The sequence below is a fragment of the Peromyscus eremicus genome, chromosome 4 (assembly GCF_949786415.1).
Source record: "Peromyscus eremicus chromosome 4, PerEre_H2_v1, whole genome shotgun sequence".
Taxonomy (NCBI): domain Eukaryota; kingdom Metazoa; phylum Chordata; class Mammalia; order Rodentia; family Cricetidae; genus Peromyscus; species Peromyscus eremicus.
In genome coordinates, this window is record NC_081419.1 from 44,048,197 (window position 1) to 44,075,143 (window position 26,947).

The 26,947-nt window shown below is 38.1% G+C and overlaps 1 protein-coding gene across 7 annotated transcripts in view; it reads left to right on the top strand.

The window, feature by feature from the left end:
* The first annotated feature begins 1,352 nt into the window (after positions 1–1,352).
* LOC131909182 (sodium channel protein type 2 subunit alpha) overlaps positions 1,353–26,947 on the top strand; it is an 85,899-nt gene continuing 60,304 nt past the window's right edge. For 3 of the 7 annotated variants that reach the window (XM_059260579.1, XM_059260576.1, XM_059260581.1), the window contains exons 1-10: positions 1,353–1,662; positions 2,502–2,620; positions 12,733–12,822; positions 13,757–13,885; positions 14,451–14,542; positions 15,423–15,695; positions 18,394–18,457; positions 19,990–20,131; positions 20,270–20,476; positions 21,723–22,010. In XM_059260579.1, coding sequence (XP_059116562.1) covers positions 1,396–1,662; positions 2,502–2,620; positions 12,733–12,822; positions 13,757–13,885; positions 14,451–14,542; positions 15,423–15,695; positions 18,394–18,457; positions 19,990–20,131; positions 20,270–20,476; positions 21,723–22,010 — 1,671 coding nt within the window. In that variant the 5' untranslated portion in view covers positions 1,353–1,395. Of the gene's footprint in view, positions 1,663–2,501; positions 2,621–12,732; positions 12,823–13,756; positions 13,886–14,263; positions 14,356–14,450; positions 14,543–15,422; positions 15,696–18,393; positions 18,458–19,989; positions 20,132–20,269; positions 20,477–21,722; positions 22,011–26,947 lie in introns of all 7 variants that reach the window. The other 4 variants (XM_059260577.1, XM_059260583.1, XM_059260578.1 and 1 more) reach the window with 2 other exon arrangements.

Genomic DNA, 26,947 nt, shown 5'->3' on the forward strand with positions numbered 1-26,947 from the left:
AAATGAATTGGCAACTTGTTTTACTCTTAGAAGAGGCATTTCATATATTACAGTGGCAACTCATTTCTGTAGTGTGGAGGTTAAAATGGATTTCTTTTTCTTTTAAGGAAAAAAAAGAAATAGATTAAGTGATTTTTGAAGAGATGGCATTCTAGGGTCAAAGATTTTGCTGTATTCTTTAGATAGCACAGAAATTCCTGTAACTGACTGAGGTCACATTTGCAACCACATCTGTCAAGTTGTCTGCCTTAATAAAATGTGATTTAAGCATCAGTTAAACTCCGTCTGTATCATCAAGAAAGCCCATGCCATAGAGGCTGTGCTTAAAAGAGAAACTGTGTTAGACTACTTTTTTTCAAGTCCAAATTCTGAAATGGATATTTGAACTAGTCTGCTAGATTTTGTTGTGAAATGGGACTTAACTTGGAAACATGGTATCTCTCTGTGGTGTTTCTTTGCGTACTGCAAATTTGTTAATTTAAGAAGCAATTACACTAGTTGGCAGCAGGTTGCTAAGCTAGGAGGCCCAAGCTCCAGACCTCTGATGTGAGGAACTTCCTGCCTGTGCTGGCAGGTGCCTGGTCCCTTCCTGTGCAGTTTGCCAGCAGTTCCAAACACAGCCAGGCATCTCCTGCTCCTCCTTACCACCACCACCACCATGACCACCACCACCACCACCACGACCCCTACCACCCCACCCTCACCCCCCACAGATAGGCCTTGCAGGATTTCCTGAGCTCTTTCCCAGGTGAACCAGTTTTGAAAGAACTCTTAAAGGTGATAAATTGGGCCAAAGGAAAACTAGAAAAAAGAAAATGAGAAAGAGAGAGAAAGAGAGAGAGAGAGAGAGGGAGAGAGAGAGAGAGAGAGAGAGAGAGAGAGAGAGAGAGAGAGAGAGAGAGAAGCAAGATTCCCGCACAGCCTGCTTCTACGATTTTGTGTGATTTTTTTTTCCTTCTCTTGTTTTGAATCTGATATATTTTCAGAAAGAATGCAGGGGGAAAAATGGCTCCCAAAAAATATTCACGCGAGTGAAACAGCAAGCATACACCAGTATCTTCCATTTGCAAGCTCTGAACAGGGTGTTTTCCCCCAAGTAGCACAATCATTTCAAACATTTCAGGAGTGGGAGAACGGATTACCTCATACACACCTACTGGATGTGAGCGAAAGATCTTCTTGCAGGCAAATGAATGCGTGCACCAGAGCTCACAGGGCTAGATGCAGGGGCCTTTTGGAAGTTCTCTAGCTGTTTGCTTGACAGACTTTATGCTCAGTGTCCTGTGACTGCCACCCTCACCTTTTATCTTAATGGTCCTTGCTTTTTCCCTCCTGTTTCTGTAGCACTTTCTTATGCGAGGAGCTAAACAGTGATTAAAGAAGCAGGATGAAAAGATGGCACAATCAGTGCTGGTACCGCCAGGACCTGACAGCTTCCGCTTCTTTACCAGGGAATCCCTTGCTGCTATTGAACAACGCATTGCAGAAGAGAAAGCCAAGAGACCCAAGCAGGAACGCAAGGATGAAGACGATGAAAACGGCCCAAAGCCAAACAGTGACTTGGAAGCAGGAAAATCCCTTCCTTTTATTTATGGAGACATTCCTCCAGAGATGGTGTCAGAGCCCCTGGAGGACCTGGACCCCTACTATATTAATAAGAAAGTGAGTCTTTAAGTCCGGTTGCTGTTATTTTCCCTGTTACCTTAAGATGGTGAAGAATGTACCTCCTTCCATCTCTTAAAGTATCTGTAGGATGCTGGCTGGGCCTGATCACACAGTGGAACAAAATTCTATGTGTTTTGAAAGTACTTGTTTGAGCCTGTGTTCTTGGGACAGGCAGATACTGAAGAGCCATCCTGTAAGAGGGCACGTGAGGAAGGCACAGCCAGTTTATTTCTCTGAATACTGATTATACATAGTGAATCGAATGCAGATTCACTATGATGCTACGAGCCTATTATTTTTATATTTCTAAGAGTGGTATCTAAGATTCCCCTGTAGCCCGGAACTTGATATAAGGCTTACCATCCTTAGCAGGCTTAATTATACCTTCACACCACAGACCATCACTTTCCTGTGGCTCCCCCCGGAAGAAATAACACCAGGGCTCATGTAAGTGCCAAAAAAGTCTAACAAAGGCCATATTTGGAAAACCCTGAAGTTTTCATGAAATTGCCTAAGTGAAGAAGTTACGGCAGCCTCATTTTTACGTTTTGTGAGAACTATAGATAATAGCTGAAAATATGAGTCAAATACTTGGCAAAGACGCCAAGAATTCCTGTGATGCTAATCACAAAATTGTCTTTATATTCCTTACCTCCTGAAGTCCCTTATCACGTTTTGAATTTCTTGCAATGTCAAAAAGGAAAAGGGGCCATTATCTTGCCATGTGCTGGTAATTGTTACAGCACTTGTTATTTTAGAGAAGACTCTTACTCCCTTACGATGTCCTAGCTGTGTTCTGTAAATTCTGTTTCACGTGTTGTGTTTTTCTCTTTCAGACCTTTATAGTATTGAATAAAGGGAAGGCCATCTCCCGGTTCAGTGCCACCTCCGCCCTGTACATCCTCACTCCCTTCAACCCCATTAGAAAATTAGCTATTAAGATTTTGGTACATTCATATCCTTTTAGTAATGTGGTCATATAAATGGTCCTTTCTCTTTGATTTAATTATAAAGTTGAGTCTTTGCAAGAATATGTGTGGCTTTGTTACCCTGGCTCTTCCTTTTCTTCTGCAGTAAGCCTGTGGCAAGGGGAGGGACAGCGGGTAAGTAACACACTCTTCTATCTTCTAAGCAGCTTCTTTCTTTTCTGTTTCCTTCCCGACCACTTGCTACCTCCAAGACTTCCTTCATTTTAACTAGACTGCAAGGATAGCCTTTCATGCCTTCAGGTTTTACAGTGTTATATTGGAACAGTTTCCATGCATTAATTTTCCTCAGTGATTTATTATTTAAATCACACAGGGGCACAGAATCTGTGCTGTGTATTTTGCGTCTTTTTGGTCAGAATTGTACAAATTTCTCCTGTTAAGTTAGTGCTTGTAAACTCTGAGTTCATGAGGATTTGCCAGTGTGTTTCTAGGTACACTGGACTTCTCAATGGTTTTCCAGTTTTCCCCAATGACGTTTGTACTGACTTTCCCCTCACCCCCTCTTTTGATCACTTGTCCCCGTGTTTTATTCACAAGTTTAAGTCTGTTTGTCTGTATCTACTCAACTGTGGTCTTTATTCTCCCTATTGAAGGACATGATTCCTAGAAGCAGGATGGGAGAGCTTGATGGGTAACAGTGATTTGACTTAGTCCTTGAAGTTGAACCCAGTAGCTGGAATGAGAGGTTTTATTCTAGGCAAAAGCAGCAGTCTGGCTGAGAGTCAGGCCTGGAAAAGCAAAGAAGCAAAGACTTGAAAGACCAGAGAAACGGGAGCACATAGAAGCCTTGAGGTGAAGAATTGTGTGTTTCAGAAACCCAACACAAGTGGAAAAAAAAAAACGAAATACAGCTAAGTGTCTATTAGCACAAACTCTTTGTTTGTTTGGTTTTTGGTTTTTGAAACTGGGTCTCGCTGTGTAGTCCTAGAACTCAGGCTGTCCTGGAACTCACATTTAGAACAGACTGGCCTTGGACTCACAGAGATTCACCTACTTCTGCCTCCTGAGTGTTGGGATTAAAGGTGTGTACCACCATGCCCAGCCCAAGACAAACTCTTAAATGTTTCACTATCTTTATTTATTTATTCATTTGGTGTGTGTGTGTGTGCTGTGTGTGTGCTGTGTGTGTGTGTGTACACTTGTGTGCACATGTACCTGCCATTGCATACATTTAGAAGTCAGAGGACAACTTGAAGGAGTCAGTTCTCTCTACCACGTGGGTCTGAGAAACTGACTTCATATCATCAGATTTGGTGGAAAGTATCTTTATCCACTAAGTCATCTACTAGTCTAAAATTATTTTTATGTGTGTGGTGGTGTGTGTGAGGTGCCATGGTGCATATGTGGAGGACAGAGGACAACTTTGTGATATCAATTCTTATCCTCCACATTTATGTTAGTTTTGGGGTTCTAATTCAGGTTGACTGTTTTTTAGGGCAGGTACTTGATTCACAGGAGCATTTCACAGGCCCTACCAAGACAAATACTAAGTCAGAGAGAGTCATGACTTGAATTTTTGATATAGTCATACCAGGACCTGGATTTATGGCTTACATCGTAAAAATCTCACCACCACCACTGATAGCAGATGTGGAAGATGGTTTGAATCACATAAAGTAAGAAATTTGAAAATGGGATAAGCCTGATGCTGGGTACCTGTTTCAGGTACCATTTGGATGGCTATAAAACATGTCCCTAAAATTTGCCTGGAAATGTGACTAGTTATGTGTTTAGAAATGTACTACTGTGAATGTCTTTTTTTTTTTTTTTTTTTTTTTTTTACCCTGGTGGATTTCTTCTCCAGTGTTCTTATAGATATCATCAACATGTTTTTATTTGATCTTTATATTTAAGGTTTTAAAATTTACTATGTGTACCTTAGGTCAACAAAATTTCCTTCCACCTGTCCCAGTAAGAGAGTCTAGTTACATATGGAAAACATCTTTGAGTTAGCATTAGAAAAGAAAAATAAGTTTGGGATCTCCATCTTGGTTCCCGAGTTTAAAACTATGTTCTATTATGTGTCAAGCTTTTAAAATCTATGCACTGCATAAATATATTTGTAAGCTATTCATTGTATTTTAAACAACTATGTTTCATTTATGTAAACATAATTTATTTATGAAATTATGACCATCCATCTAGTAGATGCAGATAGGATATGCACTAAGGAAAATAATGACTTAGAAAGATAAAACTGGAAAATTTGATATGAAACAGGTAGAAATAAAAGACCCAAATGGAAGAGAAAATCAGCTTTGTCCTCCCTCTGATGGAAGAAGTGGTAGCCCTTATATAAAAGTATGAGTAGTCTTTGTATAAAAGAATGAGGCACCATTTTGTTTCGGAATGTAAGGAGATCATGTCTTCTATAGAATAGTTCATAAAAGCTATCATCCTCACTTTATGAAAGTCCTTGAAAGTTATGAATCCCAGGAGACAACCCCAGTGGAGACATCCCTACTTGTAGTTTTCAAGTTTGGACAGAGAATCTGGGTGTCAGAGACATTGCTTCTGTTAGGAGCTCTCTGGAGATTCAGATAATACTTAGATTTGCCTTTTATCATAAGGAACACAGTTATCAATAGGCCAGCAGGCTGATAAATTAAAGCTGGAGCAAGCCAATCTATTAAGGTTGCTAAAACGAACTCATGTTTCAGTTTTAAAATTTGTTTACATTTATTGATTTGTGGGAGAGAGAGTTGCACTCATAAGAAGGCAATGGTGTGGAGGCGAAGATGACAGGTAGAGGTAGACCTTCCTCTCCTTTCACCATGTGGATGCTGGGGATCAAACTCAGGTCGTCAGGTTTGGTGGCCAGCTCTTTTACCCACTGAGCCATCTGACCAGCCTCAAGATAAACTCTTGACACTCCTGGACCCTTTTAAACGATGCAGAGTCACAGATTCCCCCACCCCGGGAAGTAAATTAAATATAAGTTTACTCTCTCATTTCCTGAATTAAAATGTTATGTTTCAAACATACCATCTTGGAGTAGAGATATAAGATGAAGCAAGGCAAGTGGGCTCATAATAAATGCAGATAAGCCCTTCTGTCTTTTGGTGACATGGTAAGAACTGAGCAGAGATCCCACTAAACAAGATATATGTGATGCTAAAGTTTCTGGCTGGTTTTTTACAGTGACTCTGTACTTCACTCCACACAACGTAAAGCTCTAGGCTCAAGCCTTGGTTTTGTGGTTCCCATAGCAATGCCTTTGCTGTACAGTAAAACGCTTGGGAATGGCCACAGGACAGTAGTTGACTATGGTTGAGAGATTCAGAGAGTCATCAAATTTAGATGTATATTGCAGGAGGGTTGACAGTTTCCCGAGCAACTAAATGTGGGCTACAATGTAGTAAGAGAAGCTAAAGACGGCACTATGTACTTACTCTGGATGAGAAGGAAACTGGAGTTCCTGTGTACTAAGCCTAGAACGGCTCCGAGTACAACAACCTGTAGACAAATCAACTGCTTGTTTTTCAGCATCCATATTTGAGACATCTGTTAGATATTGGGGGAGGTACTGAGGCGTTCCATATATATGTAAATCTGAAATCCAGAAAGGGCCAAGCTAGAGATATAACTTTGGGAGATGTTATTGTGTGGGTGTCATATATGGTCATGACACCAGAATAAACCACTAAAATCCTGAGATATACCACAACTACCACTGAACTGTCCATCATTCACAAAGGGTAGGAGAATGAAAATTATTGGGTTAAGGATCAGAAACCAAGACTCCAATCTTACCTCTGAGATTTATTTACTTAGTATATGTTGTTGATCACATTATAGGGTTTTTTTTTAATCTCAGTTTATCCGTTTGTAAAACTGTAGCCATAGTATGTAAATCATAATAGTAAATGCATTGTTGACTCTGGTGGTACACGCCTGTAACCCAAGTGCTCAGAGCCAGATGCAGATGGCCCAAAAGTTCAAGGCTATCCTCAGCTACAATGTGAGATCAGTGCCAGCCTGAGCTCCATGACAGGCTGTTACAAGAAAAACAAACAGAATGTATGACAAGTACCTAATACCAGGATCCATGACCAGCACTTAGGAAGTACTTGAGAAAGAGTACTTAGGATAGCGGCTGTTGGGAGCAGCTACAAATCGAGCTGCAATGGCTACAGCATCCACAAAAAGAAATCCTCCCATCATCTAAATATTTCTGAAAGAATTCTGAATGCATCACTACTCTGCTCCAACTTGTCCTTGGAAAGAAAAGGTGCATATTCCACCAGCATTTAAAGCTTGAAATGACCACCACACATACAATCCCTCCAATCATCTCACTTTTTTGATGAGAAATGCAGCTGAGAGGTTTTTAATGCTTGGTCTTTATCTAAGATGTTTTTTCCTCTCTCCCTGTCTCTTTTTGTGTGTGTGTCTCTCTCTGTCTCTGTCTCTGTGTGTCTGCATTTCTGTGTCTCTGTATGTCTGTGTCTCTGTGTCTGTTTCTTTGTCTGTCTGTCTCTCTGTCTCTGTCTCTCTCTGTCTCTGTCTCTCTCATTTTCTCTCTCTCTCATTCTCTCTCTCTCTCTCTCTCTCTCTCTCTCTCTCTCTCTCTCTCTCTCTCTCTCTCTCTCTCCAGGCTCTCACTATGTAGTCCAGACTTGACTGGAACTTTCTGCTGGTGCTCAGACTTGCAGGTGCTTCAGTTATAGCTGTGAACCAGCAGATCCAGATTTCTGAATGTGCACTGTCAGTACTGGGGCTCAAAGTTAAAACAGTCATTCCTTCTCAGCCAAGTGATATTGCATTTTTCTTTCAATGGAAGAGAACTGATTTTGGAACCCAGATACAATATATTAGGGTATCAGCCATGCTCATCTCTATATTTTTAAATGTTCTTTTCACTGATTCCAATTATTGTATTTATGTGATATTTATGCAGACTTTAAAAAATCAGTTTTATATATAAAAGAATGATACAGCTCTGTAGAAAAGAGAGTGATTCAACCTAGCAACATCCCTTTCTTATGTCTTTAATAAGCAAAGGTTATTGCCTAACTATGTACCAACAAGTATTCACATGAAGAGTTAGTAGTAATAGCCAAACGAATGGAAACACATGAACTATGAACCAATGACTGAGGGGCCCTCAACTGGATCAGGCCCTCTGAATGAGTGAGATAGTCGATTGGCTTGATCTGTTTGGGAGGCATCCAGGCAGTGGGACCAGGTCCTGTGCTCATTGCATGAGTTGGCTGTTTGAAACCTGGGGCTTATACAGGGTTGCTTGGCTCGGCCTGGGAGGAGGGGACTGGACCTGCCTGGACTGAGTCTACCAGGTTGATCTCAATCCTCGGGGGAAGCTTTGCCCTGGAGGAGGTGGGAATGGGAGGTAGGCTGGGGGGAAGGGGAGGGGGCAGGAGGGGGGAGAACAAGGGAATCTGTGGCGGATATATAGAACTGAATTGTATTGTAAAATAAAATTAAATTAAAAAAAGAAAAAAAAGAGTTAGTAGTATATGACATTGTATACACACACACACACACACACACACACACATACACACACACACACACATATATATATATATATATATATATATATATATATATATATATGACATAAAACAGAATTTTTCCTGGCTCAAAAATATGCTCATATATCAAAAGAGACCTACCTCACTGTTTAATCTCCACATTCAAGTTAGAAACTAATAACATGAAACATTTTTCTACCTATAGATTATATGTAAGTTTTTTAAATTCCTCGAACTTCTCTGGACATACACAAGACTACAGTGCTTTAAACCAGAACAGTCTCCTCTTCCTTGAGAGCAACAACAATAACAAAAATACTCCATATCTAATAACCCAAATTATTAGTGGTATTAAAATAGCTGATAATTAACTTAGCAGACAGCGACTGTATCTATCTTATGAGAAAAGTGTTGATACAATCATCCACATTAATATAATAAAACTGAACTTGCTGCTACATTTTTGCTACTGGTTCACACTGAATCACACCACTTGTGATGCCTACATGGCTAGTGAAGGATGAATGTGACCCTTGAGTGCTTGGCTTGACGCTGGGGCTGTCCTCATGGGCACAGAGAAGGGACTGTCAATACTCCTTGTCAAAAGCTATACAATCATTTTCAATATAAGCTTTAAAAAAGTTTTTCCTTACCACGTATATAGAGAGAGTATTTAAAATTTGCCAACTGATGAGTTGGTATCTATCAATAGGTCCAACTACTTTTATTAACACTTGGTACAAAGAAACCAATAATCAAAAAGATTGCTTTTTCCTGATATGATACAGATTAGTCTGCTTGTATTTTATTTTATATAGCCAAGCTGTTATATGGAAGTATTGTTTCAAGATAAGTTGGACTTTTGAAAAATATAGTCTAGTTCATCTATTGAGAAAATCATATAGGATGTGTGTATTTCACTTCTAATTTTAGATCTTAAATATGTGCCTTGATGTGCAGTTTCATAGTTTTTCAATACATGGCCTAACCAATATAATATTCATATCTTTATGATGTTTTTAATGTGGTTTAAATTTTGTTGAATTCTACTATTTTAGTCACTTATTAAAATCCAAAAATTTGAAAACTATATGATTGATGAAATAACTGACAATAATTAATAAAGTAGTGTAATTTCAAATTTTATATTTGCAAATACATAGCCTGCCAGAAATACCTGAACCTGACTCTATCTCTTATTTTAAAAGGAAAATAATTGTATTTGTTCAGTGTCTATCAAAGTACATATTTTGTTATTAAAATAGTAACCATACAATATGAACAACACTGTTTTGAGCATGCTTTATTATCTGTAATTTATGAGAAATTATCATTATCTCTATTGTTTATCTTAAAACATATTTTACTTTCTTATATCTAATTAAATTTTCCTGTTGGAAATAGCGTTTTATACGTATTATAAGACCATATCTCAGTCCATTATGTGACATTAATTTCATGAGGTTTTAATTTTCACTTTGTGGTTATTCTACATGTTCAAACCTTTTAACAGTAAGGAAACTTATATCCATTGTGTATATAGACTTTGACATTAGGTGACTATTATAAGGTAACACAGGTAGACCTGATCAGATCAAGCACTGTTGTGAATATTAAACAGTGTGCATCTAAAATGCTCATAACATCCCATGACTTTAAAAAATTAAAAGTTATTGGGATGAAGATAGTACAGAAAGAGCAAAAAGAGCTGAAGACATCTTAGAATCCTGACCTTATGTTAATACATTATATCATCATATATTGATTATATCATATATAATCATTATATCATATATAGGGTAGTGAGAAACTGCCAAAATGATCCCAGATACATTTACAAAATCCGTTTTGGTGCAGTGTGTAGAATGGACTAATTCAGGTAGATTATTTCAGAGGAATGCACAATAATGTACAAGTCTTGTTACATGTACTGTTGGTCCTGATGAATACTTGGACAACTCAGTAATAGGGAAATGGAGAGTCATGGACTGAATCCAGATATAGATAATAAGATCAGAAGTGTTCTATGGGAGTTAGATATAGAAGTTTAGGAAGAGAGAGAAATCCTCCAGGCTAAATCATAAGAATACAGAGATTGTAAAGGAGTTACATTACACTGTAGCAGAGGGACAGGAAGGCTGTTAGTTCAGTTTGAAAACTCAGCGTCTTTCAAAAGGTTTGCAAGAGCCAATGAGGTGCCTAAGTACAGATGTCATCTGCACAACTGAGTGAGTGGACCTAGAGAGATGTGTCACCTGCAGAGAAGATTTGGTATCTGTAAAGTCACAGGTGACACCTGCAGCTTGCTGTTGTATCTGGTAGGATGCTGATAGCAGCAGACAGGATGGTGGCTTAGATTTTGTTTCTTTTCAAAAAGGAAAAATGAAAGATTCCAAATGGCACAGAAATACTGTTGCTCCCGAAGCATGAACAATCAATCAGGCAATTGAGGCCTCCTGTTAGCAAAGAGGAAAAGACTTCTTGTAAAGGGGAGGGGCCATCTTTTGGGGGCTCAGCTGAACTGCAAGTCAAACAATAACTATATTATAGCTGTAGATTATCCTTTTCAGTGAAACGGCATAAAGGTTTTTCATCTTTAGTTGGCAGAATAGCTGGAGGCCTGAAGATGGGATAGGTTTGTAAGAACAAGAAAGATAAACATCTCTTTCAAGAACTTTGGCTGTGAAGTGGAGAAAAGATGTGAAGCCGGAGGTTGTGATGAGGGTTGTGGGTTAGAGAGACCCTCTCCCTCAAGATAGGAGAGACATAAGTAAGTTTGTGTTGCTGGGAAGAGGCTAAGGGACACACAAGTTGAGAGAATGAAGAGCTAAGATATTCCTAAAGCATTTGGGAAAGTTAGCTGTCCAGAATACGGGTGGAGAGATGGAGATTTCCCCCACTGTAACAGGGGAAAGAGAGCAAGTCCCAAAAGAGAGAGCTTTGCCAATTTGGGGTGGGGAGCAGAATCTGATGTTCTCATTATCTCTCTGTGAAGTAAGAAATGAGGTCATCAATTCGCAATGGAAAGGGAGGGAAGAAGAGGATTGGAAATTGAAGGACACAGAGAATGTTTGGAATTATCTTTGTGGGGGGTAGGGAATGCATCCAAGCTGAAACACACAGGACTGTGTTTAGGACCACTGTGGTTAAGGACTATGCATTTCAACTGTTGCTCATCTGCCAAGAAATTATGCATCCTTGCAGGGCCCAGAGGGGCTTCTACTTCTTTATACTAATGGTAAACTATCATATGTATGTATATATATATATATATATATATATATATATATATATATATATATATGTACATATATTTCATTGTTTTCTCTTTAAAATCATGTTAGATTGTACTGCCCTCACGTGGCTGATCCCCATCACTCCTTTAGAACTACTCTTAGGTAGATGCATTTGAAGAAGCTGAGAATTAAGCATAAGCCTAAGAACATTATCACTAAAACCAAAAATGTCAGTTATTGCCCTGACTAATGCCTGATATAGGTGAAAGCTGTCTTTTTAAATTAATATAACACTACGCACTCCCTGGCCTTGAACAGGGCCTTTTGGTTTCATAAAAGGGATGAAATGGTTTATATCAAAAAAGAAGCAAGAAGGAATGTGAATACCATTATCCTATATCTGAGATTATTATGATCATGTGTAAGTTCACAAGAAGTGATGTTTATATACAACTGAAGTGTGATTTATGTTAAATGTGAACACCAATCATTTCAATTATTTGACTGTTGATCCTTTTCATAAGAAGCTTTTTTTCTGCTTGTTTTCATTACTCAAAAGGAATACAAGATGTGTACTGGCCATACATGGGCAATGAGGGAAATAAACCAGAAAATTATTATAATCAACGTTTTCTCTGTCTTTTGAGAAATAAAGAGAACTGTTTGCTGAGTATATGCTCTCTGTCAGGTATAATGAGTTATAGGATATTTAACATGTTTTGCTAGTCTGGTTTTCACAAAAATTCTGTGGTATTATTTTTTTCTTCCTGTTAAAACCAAGTTGACCAATACTGAAAGAACTTAGTAACTGATTTGACTTAGTTACAAACCTAAGAGATGTCAGCATTATCAGCAGCCATCTTTTCTTACATTTCTGGATCTTTTGAACAACTGTTGTAGGTTGTACCTTCTATTTAGAAAGGAATTTTGTGTACAACATTCTCCCAGGGTGACACTTAGAATAAAGTCATAATGCATTTCACTAGTTCTTTGAATCGTTTTATCAAACGTTTACCACCCTAGTTTATTTATAAAGTGAACTTGCAATTCTGCTGTTTGGTGGATTCTATCATGAAGAAAATTTACATTGAAACTATTCACCAGTCAACTCACTTCTTTGCATTTTCTACTCTTAACTATTGTTTCTTATTACCCTAAAGATAGTTGATGGTTCTTTGAAAGTACATTTTACATGTGGAGTTAAAGTACAAAAATGAAAGGAATTTGTTGATAAAACAATATGTAGCATAAGATAGGCGTGTTTTAGATTTAGTGTGGATGAAGACAGGGCATGCATGAAAGTGGTATTCTCCTACTGACTTCATTTTCCTTGACAATATATTCTACTTTATTCAATGTGCTCATTATGTGCACAATTCTTACCAACTGTGTATTTATGACCATGAGTAATCCTCCAGACTGGACGAAGAATGTGGAGTAAGTATAAAATTCACGTTTCAAATTATTCATTTAGTATTTCAAGACACTTTCAGTTTCCTTACTACTTTTTTCTAGTCATGTTAAACCAGATGATTTAAATGTATGCCCACCACTGACTTCCTCTGGGACAGTGGGTCTCACACTTCCTAATGCTGTGACCCTTTAATACAGCTCTCTGTGTGTTATGGTGATTCCTCAACCATAAAATTATTTTTATTGCTACTTCAGAACTGTAATTTTGCTTCTGTTATGGAACATAATTTAAATATCTGATATGCGAACCCTGTAAAAGGGTTGGTACACACACACACACACACACACACACACACACACACCGCCGCCAAGAGGTAGCGACCTACAATTTGAGAACTGCTGCTCTAGGACAAAGTGTTCAGTGGTTCAAATAGCTGCACTGATTTTTGCCTGTTGATATTTGTGGGCTTTCATCTTCCTTTTGAATTTTACACACTGAAGATCTCTGATATCCATTATATTGCTCATCTAGTGATTAACATTGATCTGCTGAAATCATACTAAAAGTTGGCTGGTGTAGTTCAAATACTATCATCATACAGACTGGTGGGTTTTTTTTTTTTTACATCCTTTAGGTTGAGTAATATGAAAAGCAAAATTCCATTTATTTACAGTCAATAAGAATATCATTTGGAATTTAATGGATTCATTTTGCCTTAAGTCTTGCCTAAGCACTCTATCAGAAACCAACATGGAGCCTCTCTTCACGTGTGCCATCTAAGTGATCTTTAGGATATGTACAATCAGGGCTTGGGTGTATATCTCAACAGCAGAGTACCTTCTTACTAAGTGTGAGGTCCTGGTTTCAGGTCTGGCACCAAAATATTCTTTAAAAATTAAATAAACGTATGGGAACCACCTACAAAATCTTTAATGTGAACTCGGCTATTTTTCTCAGGTATACTTTTACAGGAATTTATACTTTTGAATCACTTATTAAAATACTCGCAAGGGGCTTTTGTCTAGAAGATTTCACATTTCTACGGGACCCCTGGAATTGGTTGGATTTCACAGTCATTACCTTCGCGTAAGTATTTTTATAATGTTTTCCATCCTGGTAGAGTAAATGCAATTGGAGACTATATTATAGTTCTCAGTTGTTGGCTTCCTACAACTCATACAGCATTCTTATTAGTTACCATGTGACTTCAGAATGCTTTTTCCAATCAAATTATTCAGTTTGGAGAAATTAGGAATGATCCTAATGAATTATATGACTTTAGTTTCAATTAGCTGTAAAGTAATAATACAATTCCCAAGTAACAGCTCATAGTCGATGGCAATGCTGTTCTCCTCTTAATTGGGAAATCTGATGACACTTGCTGAAGTTGAAACGGTCTTGACTCAAGACCAACATAGACTTAGATTTCCCAAAATTCTGAATAACTCTGATTTAATCCTACAGGTATGTAACAGAATTTGTAAACCTAGGCAATGTTTCAGCCCTTCGAACTTTCAGAGTCTTGCGAGCTCTGAAAACTATTTCTGTAATTCCAGGTAAGAAGAAAATGGTATAAGGTGGTAGGCTCCTTATATCTCCAACTGTTTTTTGTGTTCTGTCATTGTGTTTGTGTGTGAACTCCCTATTACAGATATGTGACAGAGTTTGTGGACCTGGGCAATGTCTCAGCGTTGAGAACGTTCAGAGTTCTCCGAGCATTGAAAACCATTTCAGTCATTCCAGGTGAGAGCTAGGTTAAACACCGAGGCTGACTTTAGCTGTACTGGTGCTCTGCTCACAGCTTTTTGGCAAAAGCCTGGTTGCTTGTTGCATACTGCGAGATGATGATCAAAAGCAGGAACTGACCCATCCTAGTTTGGATAGGTTTGACTACTTGCTTTTGAATGTTGCTTTCTCTCAATTTGTTCTAAATCAGCCTTTGAGTTTAACAAGTTTTGCATGAGGCACTTACAGTAACAGGCTACCTGGTTTGCATCTTACAGCATCAAGCTTTCCGCATAGAAGCTGAAATGTGAGACACGTGGGCCAAGGCAAATTCGATCAATTAGCTCGAAAACGGGCTGTCTCTTTAACTGGAGTTCAATGGAAAAGCAAGACAGAGCATGAGCGCTGCATGGGGCTCGGCTTGCAGATGTCTTCCTTATATTGGCCCATTCTCAAGTTTTCAAAGTTCAGACAAATCTATACCCTTGTAATTCAGTGGCTTCAAGATTCCTCCCTACTCCTCTACTCATACAGATTTTTCTCCAAAACCAATACGGGGTTAGAGAGTAAGACATCTGCAAATAAAAGCGAACTATTTACCTAGGGTGGATCGTCAAGCATGAGTAACACAATCATACCTTTTGCTGTAAGGAGTGCGTGAAAACACATTTGGTTCACTTCCATTTGGTTTTCTAAAGAATGTGTAAGTTCTGCTTTCATTCATTTCCACCAGCTAGCAGGCTTTTCGTGACATTTTTATTCAGCCACAAACATTAAACTAATATCGTTGGCATTCTGCATGACATTTGTATTTTTCAGAACAAGCTCATGATATTTTTGTTGGAAAATTATCTGTTGAATTGGAAGTGATAGTCCCTCCCTCTGGTTTTATTTGCAGGACTGAAGACCATCGTGGGGGCCCTGATCCAGTCGGTGAAGAAGCTGTCTGATGTCATGATCCTCACTGTGTTCTGTCTCAGTGTCTTTGCCCTAATCGGCCTGCAGCTCTTCATGGGCAACCTGAGGAATAAATGCTTGCAGTGGCCCCCAGACAATTCTACCTTTGAAATAAATATCACTTCCTTCTTTAATAACTCATTGGACTGGAATGGTACTGCCTTCAATAGAACGGTGAACATGTTCAACTGGGATGAATACATTGAAGATAAAAGTAAGATATACTCTTGTAGCCATTAAGTTGCTTGGTTCTTAAAATATTAAAAACTGCACTGTATGTGATAGAAAGCATCTAAAGTTTAGTATAAACCAAATGTCTTAGACTAATTTATAATAACTTCATACATGTACTAAGAATACCAAATTTTTCCTAATCCAACAAGTGACATGATGAAAGTAGTCATTTCAAAGTGTATCATCTATTCCTAAATGAGAGCTGAAAGTGCTACCACATCGTGCTGTATATAATCAAAAATTTTTACCATGTGAGCATTAGGCAGGAGTATTCAAACATCTTAATATGACATTGGCTAGACTCATTCAGTGCATTATGCTGCAGTGTGTCATTAGGAAGACCTGGAGAGGGGCAGGAAAAATAGTAAATAAAGTGCTTGCCTACCATGCAGCTCAATCCCTAGCAGAGCAGAAGCTGAACATGGTAGCATACACCTGTAATACCAGCGTTAAAATGGTAATTGAAAGGTCAGAAGTTCAAGGTTATCCTCAGGCACATAATTAATCCAAGGCTAGCCTGGAATACATAATGATGAAATGATTTGAATCTTTTTGGTTGGCTCAGTCCATATGATCTATCAGGATTGAGAAAACATTTTCCAAGGTAAAATCCAAACTTGTGTACTGATCAGAAAGGTAAACAACCGTGACTTAGTCACTTGGTTACTGATGATTTAATTTTTATTCCTTTGCATGAGTCTTGGTATTAGAGTTATCATTATCATTTGATTTTATTTGAGGCACAGATATTAGAACAGGTTAATGTTACATTACAACTTATCATTTTCTCTTACTGAAGCTAGTGAGTCTGTCATTTGATGACCTAAGCTCCTCCATGTACTGCTAGATTCGCCGAAAGCCTCTTGATCACCTGCATTCCCTGGGGTTGTTTACTCTCTGATACCGTTCATGGTCAGCATGCTTTTTTAGAAGAATATGAGATTTTACCACAGCTCACTTGATACTACATTTATCAAGTTTACATTCTTATGAAGGTTTTACTTAAAAAGATTCATTGGAAAAAAATGAGAAATTTTAACAGCCCAATATGAGGTTTTCTACTACTAATAATGTAATAGATGATGAAGAGCTTTGCCCATAAATCTTTTCTCTGCTTCTGTACTGCTACAGATGGATTTCTATTTATAGCACTTCAGTGGGAGGGGTTGATTGTAGCTGAGAATGCAGAGACATAGTGTCCAACTGCTCTCCTAAGAGGCCACACCACTTCATAGATCCTCCACAGCCAGGCTCAACTCCCTGAACTGAGACGAATATAGATTCTCATCACGTTTGAAAATCTTTTGGTAGAGAAAAATAAAAATCAGCACTTTACTGTTTTTTTTTTTCATTTGTTAATTAAAAGTGTAGAGAATTTTTAAGTATGTTTTCTAGCATCAGTGGCACGTTATGTATTTCCCACCATGTGAAATACCTGTTGATGTTTGTACTCATTATTTTACCAGGTGGTAGTGTTTTGAAGGGAGCCATAATGGATTCTTTATTAGCAATTGTCTTTCATCAGGAGAAGTCTACTTTCCAGCTTATTTTTTATCTTATGGCTTGTTTGGGGGCCTCAAATTTTTAGGCAACCCAATCATCAATTTAATTTGTACATTTTTATCCTATTTTTGTGTTCATAGAATGCTTTTTTATAAGGGATTAAACAGAATGTTTACATATTTTACCTGTACAACAGTGATATATGTTTTTGGTAGTGTATTGGTAGACTTGCCTTTAAGTTCATAACAATTTAGACTTTTTGTAGTTTGATGGAAAGATCTAAAAATATTTTGTAAAATTATGACCTAGATTTTCCTACATAATCTATTCATGTATTCCTTGAATACAGGGTTTTAAATACTCTTAAGTATCAACACAATAAATTTTAATGTGTGTGTGTGTGTGTGTGTGTGTGTGTGTGTATGTGTGTGTGTGTGTGTGTGTGTGTGTGTGTGTGTGTGTAGTTCCTGGGAATATTTTTGAAACTTCTTAAAATTGTATATGTTGTACCTTAAACAAAATAAGTTGCATATATTTAGACAGGTTACACTGTCCGAGCTAAAAGTTTTTTTTCTCATTTCAAAGGGAGAGATCAAGCAAAAACAAACAAACAAAACAAAAATAAAAACAAAAAGCCCAACCAGGCATTATAAGGAGTGAAGAGGCACCTGAGCCCACTCCTCGGAAGAAACTAAATGACAATTGGCAGGAAAAATGTCTGCATCTATTTCGAGTCCAGGCAAAAAGTATTTGGAGTAAAATCTCATTTGCATGCCCACTGAGAGAAAACATGCATTCCTTTACTCTCCTTCTGTCCCAAGCCAGCTGCTTCAATGCTACAGCTTTCTCTTTAAGTGTTCCCCAAACAGTTTGGGTTTGTTTCTGTAATAAATTCTGAACCAAAAATGCTATTATTATTATTATTATTATTATTATTATTATTATTATTGCTTATGCAAAGATTTCTTTCTAAAGTAATTTTTTCAAACAGTATTTAGTCATATAGTTGCTTGATACTCAATTCCTATGAAAAAAATTCATTTAACCACGACTTTCAATTATTTTTATCTATTTCTTTTATTATAACTAAACATATTTATAAGCTTCCTCGCCTGAACACAATGATTAAATATTTAAAGGCCTTTTAATGAGTCTATCCTTTGCTCTTTAAATAGGTCACTTTTATTTTTTGGAAGGGCAAAATGATGCTCTGCTTTGCGGGAACAGCTCTGATGCAGGGTAAGTTATACTTCTTATTGACGCTCAGTCAACCTCAATAATCTGCAACCTCCCACACACCTGATCTCTACTCACTCCTCATTCAAAGCTCTACATAAATTCTACTTCACACTGACTCACAGAATAGCCAGGGTAAGTGTGGATTCTCACCTCCTTCACACACTTGGAAGTAGTAATTATTTTTCCATATTAGGTCTCATCTAATCTTCCAAACTAGCACAATGGAAAATAGATACTCAGAGAAAATGCATTAAAATTCATAATCGCATACTAGTGTGTGATCATTTATTTAAGCTAATCTGATCTCAATGGCTTAAGACATGAAATCCCTGAAGATCATGTCACTAGCTGAGACACACGGCAACTACATATGCCTACCATATTTCAGCAAAACAAAGCCATAAAGTAGACTGGGATGTCAGCATAGATTCAAATTCTGACTCTACCATATTGTCTCACTTCTGCTTGTCTTGAGTTTTTTTCCCATGTATAAATGGGGATTGTAATAATTCCATGGATTAAATGTATTATTGAATTATGGCTACAATATAGAATTTTTTGTTATGCTTAACATTGTGGAAATGTTTGTAATTAAGAAGCATTATAGATGGGGGGAAAAAAGCTTGAGAAAGTTAAGAGAAATAGTTACCTTTCCCCACTTGAACTTATGTTACAAAACATAGGCAAAAATACCATGTGTCTTCTACAATAATGTTGCAAACTTTTGCAAATGATATGTTTACCAAAGTTCTCATTGACTACATGGTTTACATTTGGTTCCTATGGTCAAAAATCTTCAAACTTTATCTATGCTTAGATCTGTGATTGGTAAGGCAAACATTTTAACCCCCAACTGCATGGTACTAAATGCTTTCCACACAGTATCTTATTGAATATTTGCTAGGTTTTTTGAAACAGGTTCTTTTATTAGTCCATGCTGACCTGTGAGGTCCCTGAAGGCTAACAATGTAGGGAAATTAATCCAAGTTCACTTAACCCAGAAATGTCAGTCATAGTACTGAAGGCAGTTTTGTTTGATCAATAGGGTGACTGTATGAGATCTCCACTGCACAGTGCCACTCTCTTTTTTCAGGATGCCCACACAATGCTATCTTCTCCTCTCTGCTCTAACACACACACACACACACACACACACACACACACACACACACACACACACAAATACACATACACCACTTATATCTCAAAACATCTTCAGTGAAAATCAATTATATCTCTATAGATTATTTATCTTATTATGTCCATCATCACAAAATAAATTGTTAAAGATATAATTATCTTATATAGATGTGTGGTAAATATAATATTACAATTAGGAATTAGAGGAATCCCCAAAATGGACTTGGTAAATTCTGTTACTACATAGGAAAGCCCACCTAGTGCAGGGTAAGTGATAGGTAAGGCCAAAGATACAGACTTTCCCTGGAGCCTGTACAAAATCATTCACATCCAGTAAAATGGAAAAAGACTCATGGATGCTGAGTTCCTCTTTCCCTCTAATGTAATTGCAGCCAGTGTCCTGAAGGGTACATCTGTGTGAAGGCTGGGAGAAACCCCAACTATGGCTACACGAGCTTCGACACATTTAGCTGGGCCTTCTTGTCGTTATTTCGTCTCATGACTCAAGACTTCTGGGAAAACCTTTATCAGCTGGTGAGAACTGATGCAATGACTCTTTTAGGAAGCAAGGGATGCAGTGGCCAAGGGAACCACTGAGGAATCTTTTATTACTTAGAGAGGGAGCTAACAGCTGATGTGAAATTTATGTACATGTTCCTTCCATTTTGACAGACCCTACGTGCTGCTGGGAAAACATACATGATATTTTTTGTGCTCGTGATTTTCTTGGGCTCATTCTACCTAATAAACTTGATCCTGGCCGTGGTGGCCATGGCCTATGAGGAACAGAATCAGGCCACCTTGGAGGAGGCTGAACAGAAAGAGGCGGAGTTTCAGCAGATGTTGGAGCAGCTGAAGAAGCAGCAGGAGGAGGCTCAGGTAGAGTTGGCAAGCATAGAGACTGTTGGGTTTATCTCCATTCTCTGACCTGCAGGTTGCTGTTGACATTGGAGAGACAAAGCTGTGTGTGGTGGCAGGGACCTATTTGGTTGTAAGCAGAATGTTACTTGATTTGGTGATTATGATATATACTAAGGGCATCAAAATACAGACAATTACCGTTGCTTCCTTGATACGTTCCTCCTTGTGACATCTTGAGGATACGGACTGTTAGTACTCTCATTCAATGAGTCTGATAAAGTGGCAGAGCAATATGCTGTTGATGGAAGTGTTTCCTTAATACTCCAGCAAACAGGAATTCAGGTAGAGTGGCTTCTTCAGTACAGCCTCGCTAGAGGTGAGCAATGTCAGAAAATGCAAGTCACACTGCAAAGATTTCACAAATTCCGGAAACACAAAGCCTCATCTAATACGAAATCATGATAGCACTGACATCCTCAGCTTCTCTTGCTGAAAACTCTTTATGTAGACTCCATGAGTCTTCAGAATCATGTGAGTGTTTTTCTAAACACATTTGCTTGACTTAATGGTATTCACTAACCTACTTGTCTGATTTTATCTTTTATTTTCTGTTGGATGTAGGTCTCTTATGTCACTATCATTCAATGTATTTATTTATTTATTCAAATTTGAACGTATTTATTAAAAAATAAAGTTGCTGAGATAGTAGCAACTACACTGAACACTTTTTTTTAACCCATATGGTTATCATTTACCAATCCATTCTGACATCCTGGAGTTCCCTATTATATAATCTGTGACATGCTTGCACGTTTCCGAATTAAATAACTAAAGTAAAAGATTAAAGGTTTAATCAATAAACATTTGAATGAATTTAATTCCATAGCTCAGTTTGGTAGTCATTGTTGAATGTGATGAAGAGCAAATACCTTTGTTTGAGATGTAAATAGGAAAATTTAATTCTTAAATTTCTCTTTAAACCTTGCTTAGGTCACATGGGAAATGTTACTGTTTGTTATGTTCCTGTTGGTAGATAATTAGAATGCCACATGAGGTCAGAATTAAAAGATTTTATCGTTCATGTGTGTCTACTTCCATGTTGATTTTTTATTCTTTGGTTTATGAAAATGTTGTTTTCCAAAGTGTGGAACAGAATTACAGAACTGGATTTCAAGGTCACATTCATGGTATTCTAGATAAGTGAAGCAGTAAACGGTAACGTTGAAGGCGGTACACAAGCTATGCTCACGTTGTGCCCTTCTAGGCAGCAGCTGCAGCCGCATCTGCAGAATCCAGAGACTTCAGCGGAGCAGGTGGGATAGGCGTGTTCTCGGAGAGTTCTTCAGTAGCATCAAAGCTGAGTTCCAAGAGTGAAAAGGAGCTGAAAAACAGAAGAAAGAAAAAGAAACAGAAAGAGCAGGCTGGAGAGGAAGAAAAGGAAGACGCGGTGCGGAAATCGGCCTCTGAGGACAGCATACGCAAGAAAGGCTTCCGGTTTTCACTAGAAGGAAGTAGGCTGACCTATGAGAAGAGATTTTCTTCTCCACACCAGGTACAAAAAAAAGAAAAAGAAAGAAAGGAGGGAAAGAGAGAGGAGAGGAAGAAGGAAGGAAGGAGGGAGGAAAGGAAGGAAGGAGGGAAGAAGGGAGGAAAGGAAAGGATGGAAGGAGGGAGGAAGGGAGAAAAGAAGGAAAGAAAAAGAAAGAATGAAAGAAAAAAGAAAGAGAGAGGGAGGGAGGAAGAGAAAGGAAGGAAGGAAGGAAGGAAGGAAGAAAGAAAGAAAGAAAGAAAGAAAGAAAGAAAGAAAGAAAGAAAGAAAGGAAGGAAGGAAGGAAAGAAGGAAAGAAAGCTAGATTGTATTTTCACAACAGAGTAGCAGGGTTTCTCTTTCCAGCATTTAGTGGGGCTGAAGGTGTCTTCTCTTGAACTTCGTGGTGCTCTCACTATAGTAATGAGCATCAAGGGTCGGGTTGCCATCTCAGAGATCCTGCGAGTTTTATAACTTTTTTTGGAAGCACAAGAAGGCATTTTCATACTGTAGTGTGCTTGGGAAGGGCTGAGGTTTTGTTAAAGACTTGAGACTCTCTGGGCAGTGTTCCACATGGGGAATGATCACAGATGGTCCCCATCCCTTCTTAGCTACTGTGCCTGGACTCAGTGAGCTGTAGGTTTTCTGAGTGGCTGGTGCTCAGAAGTGGACCAGGGATGCTTCTGTGCCATCTGTGCTGTATTCCCTCCCAACCATGTGAAAGCTCTCGTGGAGAATGAATTATTCATTGTCTCAAAGGGGGCCGAAGTAAAATCTTTTCTAAACGGTAGTCCAAAGTCTCAGGTAGACAAGCACTAAGAAAGATGTGTGCCACTAACTAGCAGCGATGTTTGACTGTACTTGATTTTCTGTGCCTTATGTTAAAGTTAGCCTCGAATTCAGAGAATTCACTGATTTACATATTGCAAGAAAATGTTTTCTGCATGCCTCTGGCTTATGTACCCAACTGAGCTGTTGAAATTTCACTATTTATGTTCCTTGGTTTTTTAAAGTTACCAAGAGAATTCCCAGAAATACACAGTTCCTTGGAGGACAATTTCACTATGAGTGAAACTACAGTATTCATGTAGTACCAGTAACAATGACAACTTTGTTTGTATTGGTACCTGCAATATGAATTCTTAAGCACCTCAATACAAACCTAGGTAGCTAATAATTCAATTATTAACATTCAGACAGGAAGAGGGGAGGCTGTGTGCTTTGTTGAATGTTTTATGCACTGTTATCTACTTATTTTGAAATTTATTTTATTAGCATCTATTAATTGTAAAAAAAAATAAAGGGTATCATTGTGGCAATTTTCACATATGCATATATCAGACCTTGACCATATTCATCCCCCTATTCCATTTATCCTCTCTGCCTTTTGAGTCTCTCCCTGCTCTCATTCCTCTTCCCAAATCAAACTCATCCCATTCCACTTTCATATGTATTTTTCATATATGTATTTCATATATATTATTTGTATAATATATATTTAGTCTGGCTCATTTCTGCTAAGATGATGATATATTATGTTATTAATGACTAATTATTATACTCCATTGTGTAGAGATTCCCCGTTTTCTTCATCTGTTAGTGATGGACACCTAGGCTGACTTCACAGCTTTAGAATTATGTGTAGTGCTGTTTTAAACATGTATACACAGGTATCTGTACGATATGTTGACTTAACCCCTTTGAGTATATACCCAGGTGTGGTATAATTGAATTATATGTTAGCTCCATATTTAATTTTTTGAGGAGCTTCTTTACCAATTTCCAGAGTAGCTGGACTGACATAAATCCATGCCCATATTGCATAATGTTCAATTTCCCTGATACCCTTGTAATTTTTGTTTTCATATGAGGGTGTCTTAGGGTTTTTAATAAATCATTGTAACTGAGATGAGATGGAATCTCAATGTAATTTTGACTCATGTTTCCCTGATGGCTAGTACTAGTGAACTTTTTTTTCATGTATCTATTGGCTAGTTGTACTTCTTATTTTTGAGAACTAACTGTCCAGTTCATTTGCCCACTTACTGACTTGCTTGTTTGTTCTTCTGATGTTTAACTGTTTTTGAGTTCTTGACACACTCTAGATATCAATCTCTCATTTTCTCACTTTTCTCATCAATCTCCCATTCTGTAGCTATTTTTTCACTAAGGTAAATGTTTTTTTCTGCAGTGCCAAAGCTTTTTAACTTGATGCAATCCCATGTATCAATCTTGGCTGTTATTTATTGAGCTGTTATAGTGTTTTTCAGAAAATAGTTTTCAGCACCCATAACCTGAAGCATTTCTTTCTGCTCTGGTAGTTTTAGAGTTTCCAGTCTTACTTTAAGATCTTTGGTTCCTTTTTTAGAAAATATGAAAGGAGTTTATGTATTCAAAAATGTTGTCAGAGAAGCATCTTTTCACTGGGAAGATGATCTGAGAGATGAAGATTTGCACTTGAATGCAGAGAGTTCAGAACAAGTCTTGTGATTTACTCAGTTTAATTACCTTGACTTCTCCATGAAGACTGTAAGATCATTGGCCATCTTTTTTGCTTTTGGTTTCTAGAGATAAGGTCTCGAGTTTCCTAGGTTGGCCTGTCACTCGCTGTGTACCTGAGGATGACTTGAACTCCTGGTTTTAATGCCTCCACCCCCAAATGCTGAGATTATAGGCACATGTCCCCACGAGTGGCTACAAACATTGCATCTTCTTGATGTGGCCTTCCTTTATTAATATGTAGTAACTTCCTTTCATGTCCTCCAAACAACTTTAGCTTCAGATCTGCTTTGCCAGACCTGAGTAGAGCTGTGCATCCTTGTTTTCAGATTTCGTCCAGGTGAGATTCTCTTCTTGCATCTTTCCACTTTCCATCTGTTTCTGTCTTTCCTGGTGACTTGAGTTCCATGTGGCTAGCAGATAGGTGAATCTTGTTTTGTATTCTGTTTAGCCAGTATACATGTTCTAATTGGAGAGTCAGGACACCTTACATTTAGGGGAATTAAAGATATGTGTTAATTTATCCCTGACTCAGTTTGATGTTTTCCTGAGGTTTAATGACTAAATGAGTGTTTATATGTTGATTCCTTCCCATTCCTCCTTTTTTTAATGCTGTCAGGATTGTATGTATTTTTATTCTTCTTCTGTGTGGAGTAATGCTTTAAGTATCTGCTTTGTGTCTGGCTTAGTGGACATGAATTGCTGTAGTTTATGCATGGCATGGAAGGTCCTTTTTCTCACTCCATTTTAAAACAATCTTACTGGGTGTTGTAATCTTGTTTGGCAATTATTTTGTTTCAGAGACTGATATATGTTAGTCCCTGCAAAACATGTTCTTTCATAGTCATATAAACAAATAACAATAGTCAACTGTAATGAATAATCTGAAGTAAACTCACTTATACTGCTACATCTGGGAAGGACGCAAAAGAATAATCCAAGCACAACTGCATGTTTTTTAAGAAACTGAGGTCACAAGACTCTTCCCTTGGTTTCTTGGAGTTTTTTCACCCAAACTCAAAAATTCCTCACAGGACTCCATCTTGGACCATGTTCTGACAGAGAGGGGACAAGATGGGAGGGGGGAAAGGAGAGAGAAAGAGGGAGAGGGAGAGAGAGAGAGAGAGAGAGAGAGAGAGAGAGAGAGAGAGAGAGAGATCCCAGATGTTGTACTAACCCCACTTTGAAAGAAGTAATACTGAAAATGTCAAACCAAGTAAAGAAATTTTACCTGGGTACAATGGTAAGATCTTCTTCGGTTTTGTGAGATATTTTCAAAGGTCACAGATCACAAACTATTAAGAAACTGTGCTTTATAATGACATAATAGGAGACTATGTGGATAACCACTTCTGCTTTCATACTGAAAAAATGCATAATATAAGCTTTTCCTGCAAGATTATAATTTTCACAGCAGAGTAGGTGGAAATGTGAAATATTTCTTAGACATCTCTGACTTGTAAGTGTGGGAGAGGAAAGAAGGGAGAAAGTCAAGAGTGCAATCTCTATCATGTCTCAAGGGAATCTGGATATTTTCTTTTGAAACTTTTCTAAGAATCAGGTCACCTCTTTATGTCATGCTGATAGCTGCTGGTAGCAATGGCTTTACCAGAGGCCAGAGGAATATACATCAGATGGCAATTGATAGTTCAGATGTCAACCTACCAGATGAATAATCCTCTGGTGGAGGAACCCCATTCGAGCAAAGCTTACAGGGTCACAGACTCTGAACACTGTTGTTTCTGTGTGTAATTTCACATGTGCAAAAACAGCTGTGGTATCTCCCCAAGGCTGAATGCCTCATAAGTTACACCTTCTCAGATAATACACAAGGACAAATTCCTAGGTGTCTTATTGTACAACCAAGGTCAGGCACAAAGCAATTTTGGTACCAGTTCTCTGCTTGCTAAAAGTCTGGCTGATAAAAACCTAACTCCCTGCACAAATTCCTCAGCAGCTTGTTGTCATGGTTACTTACTCCCCTCAAATGTAACTTTTTACATTGCTTTCCTGGGGAGGTATATAGGGAGAGAGAGAACAGGAGAGAAGAGAAAGAGAAGCTTGAGGAAAAATAAAGAGCATGATTACCAGTACATGTATGAGTCGTATTCCCTCAGATAAATAAGAATTACTCCTAAGTCCTGCTACTTTGAGGCTTTCTCTTTGCAACCCTGGAGCAGTTCTGAAAGCTGGTCTCACAGGCTACAATAGTGTCATGATTGACGTCGGTACTTGTGATAAGCCAGGAGTTGTATTTTTGGAGATTCACTGGTGGAGAGGGTTTGTCTTCTTGGCCGTCTTTCATTTAATTTATATCATCGCATTTTACTACTCTAAGTTTATGAAATCATTGTAAGCATGTCTGTAGTGCAAGCAATGGTTCAAATAGAGGAATGGGATTCTGTGTGACCCACTGAGAACTTACCTTTTACCAACGTTTGGGAAAGAGAGGTACCTTTACA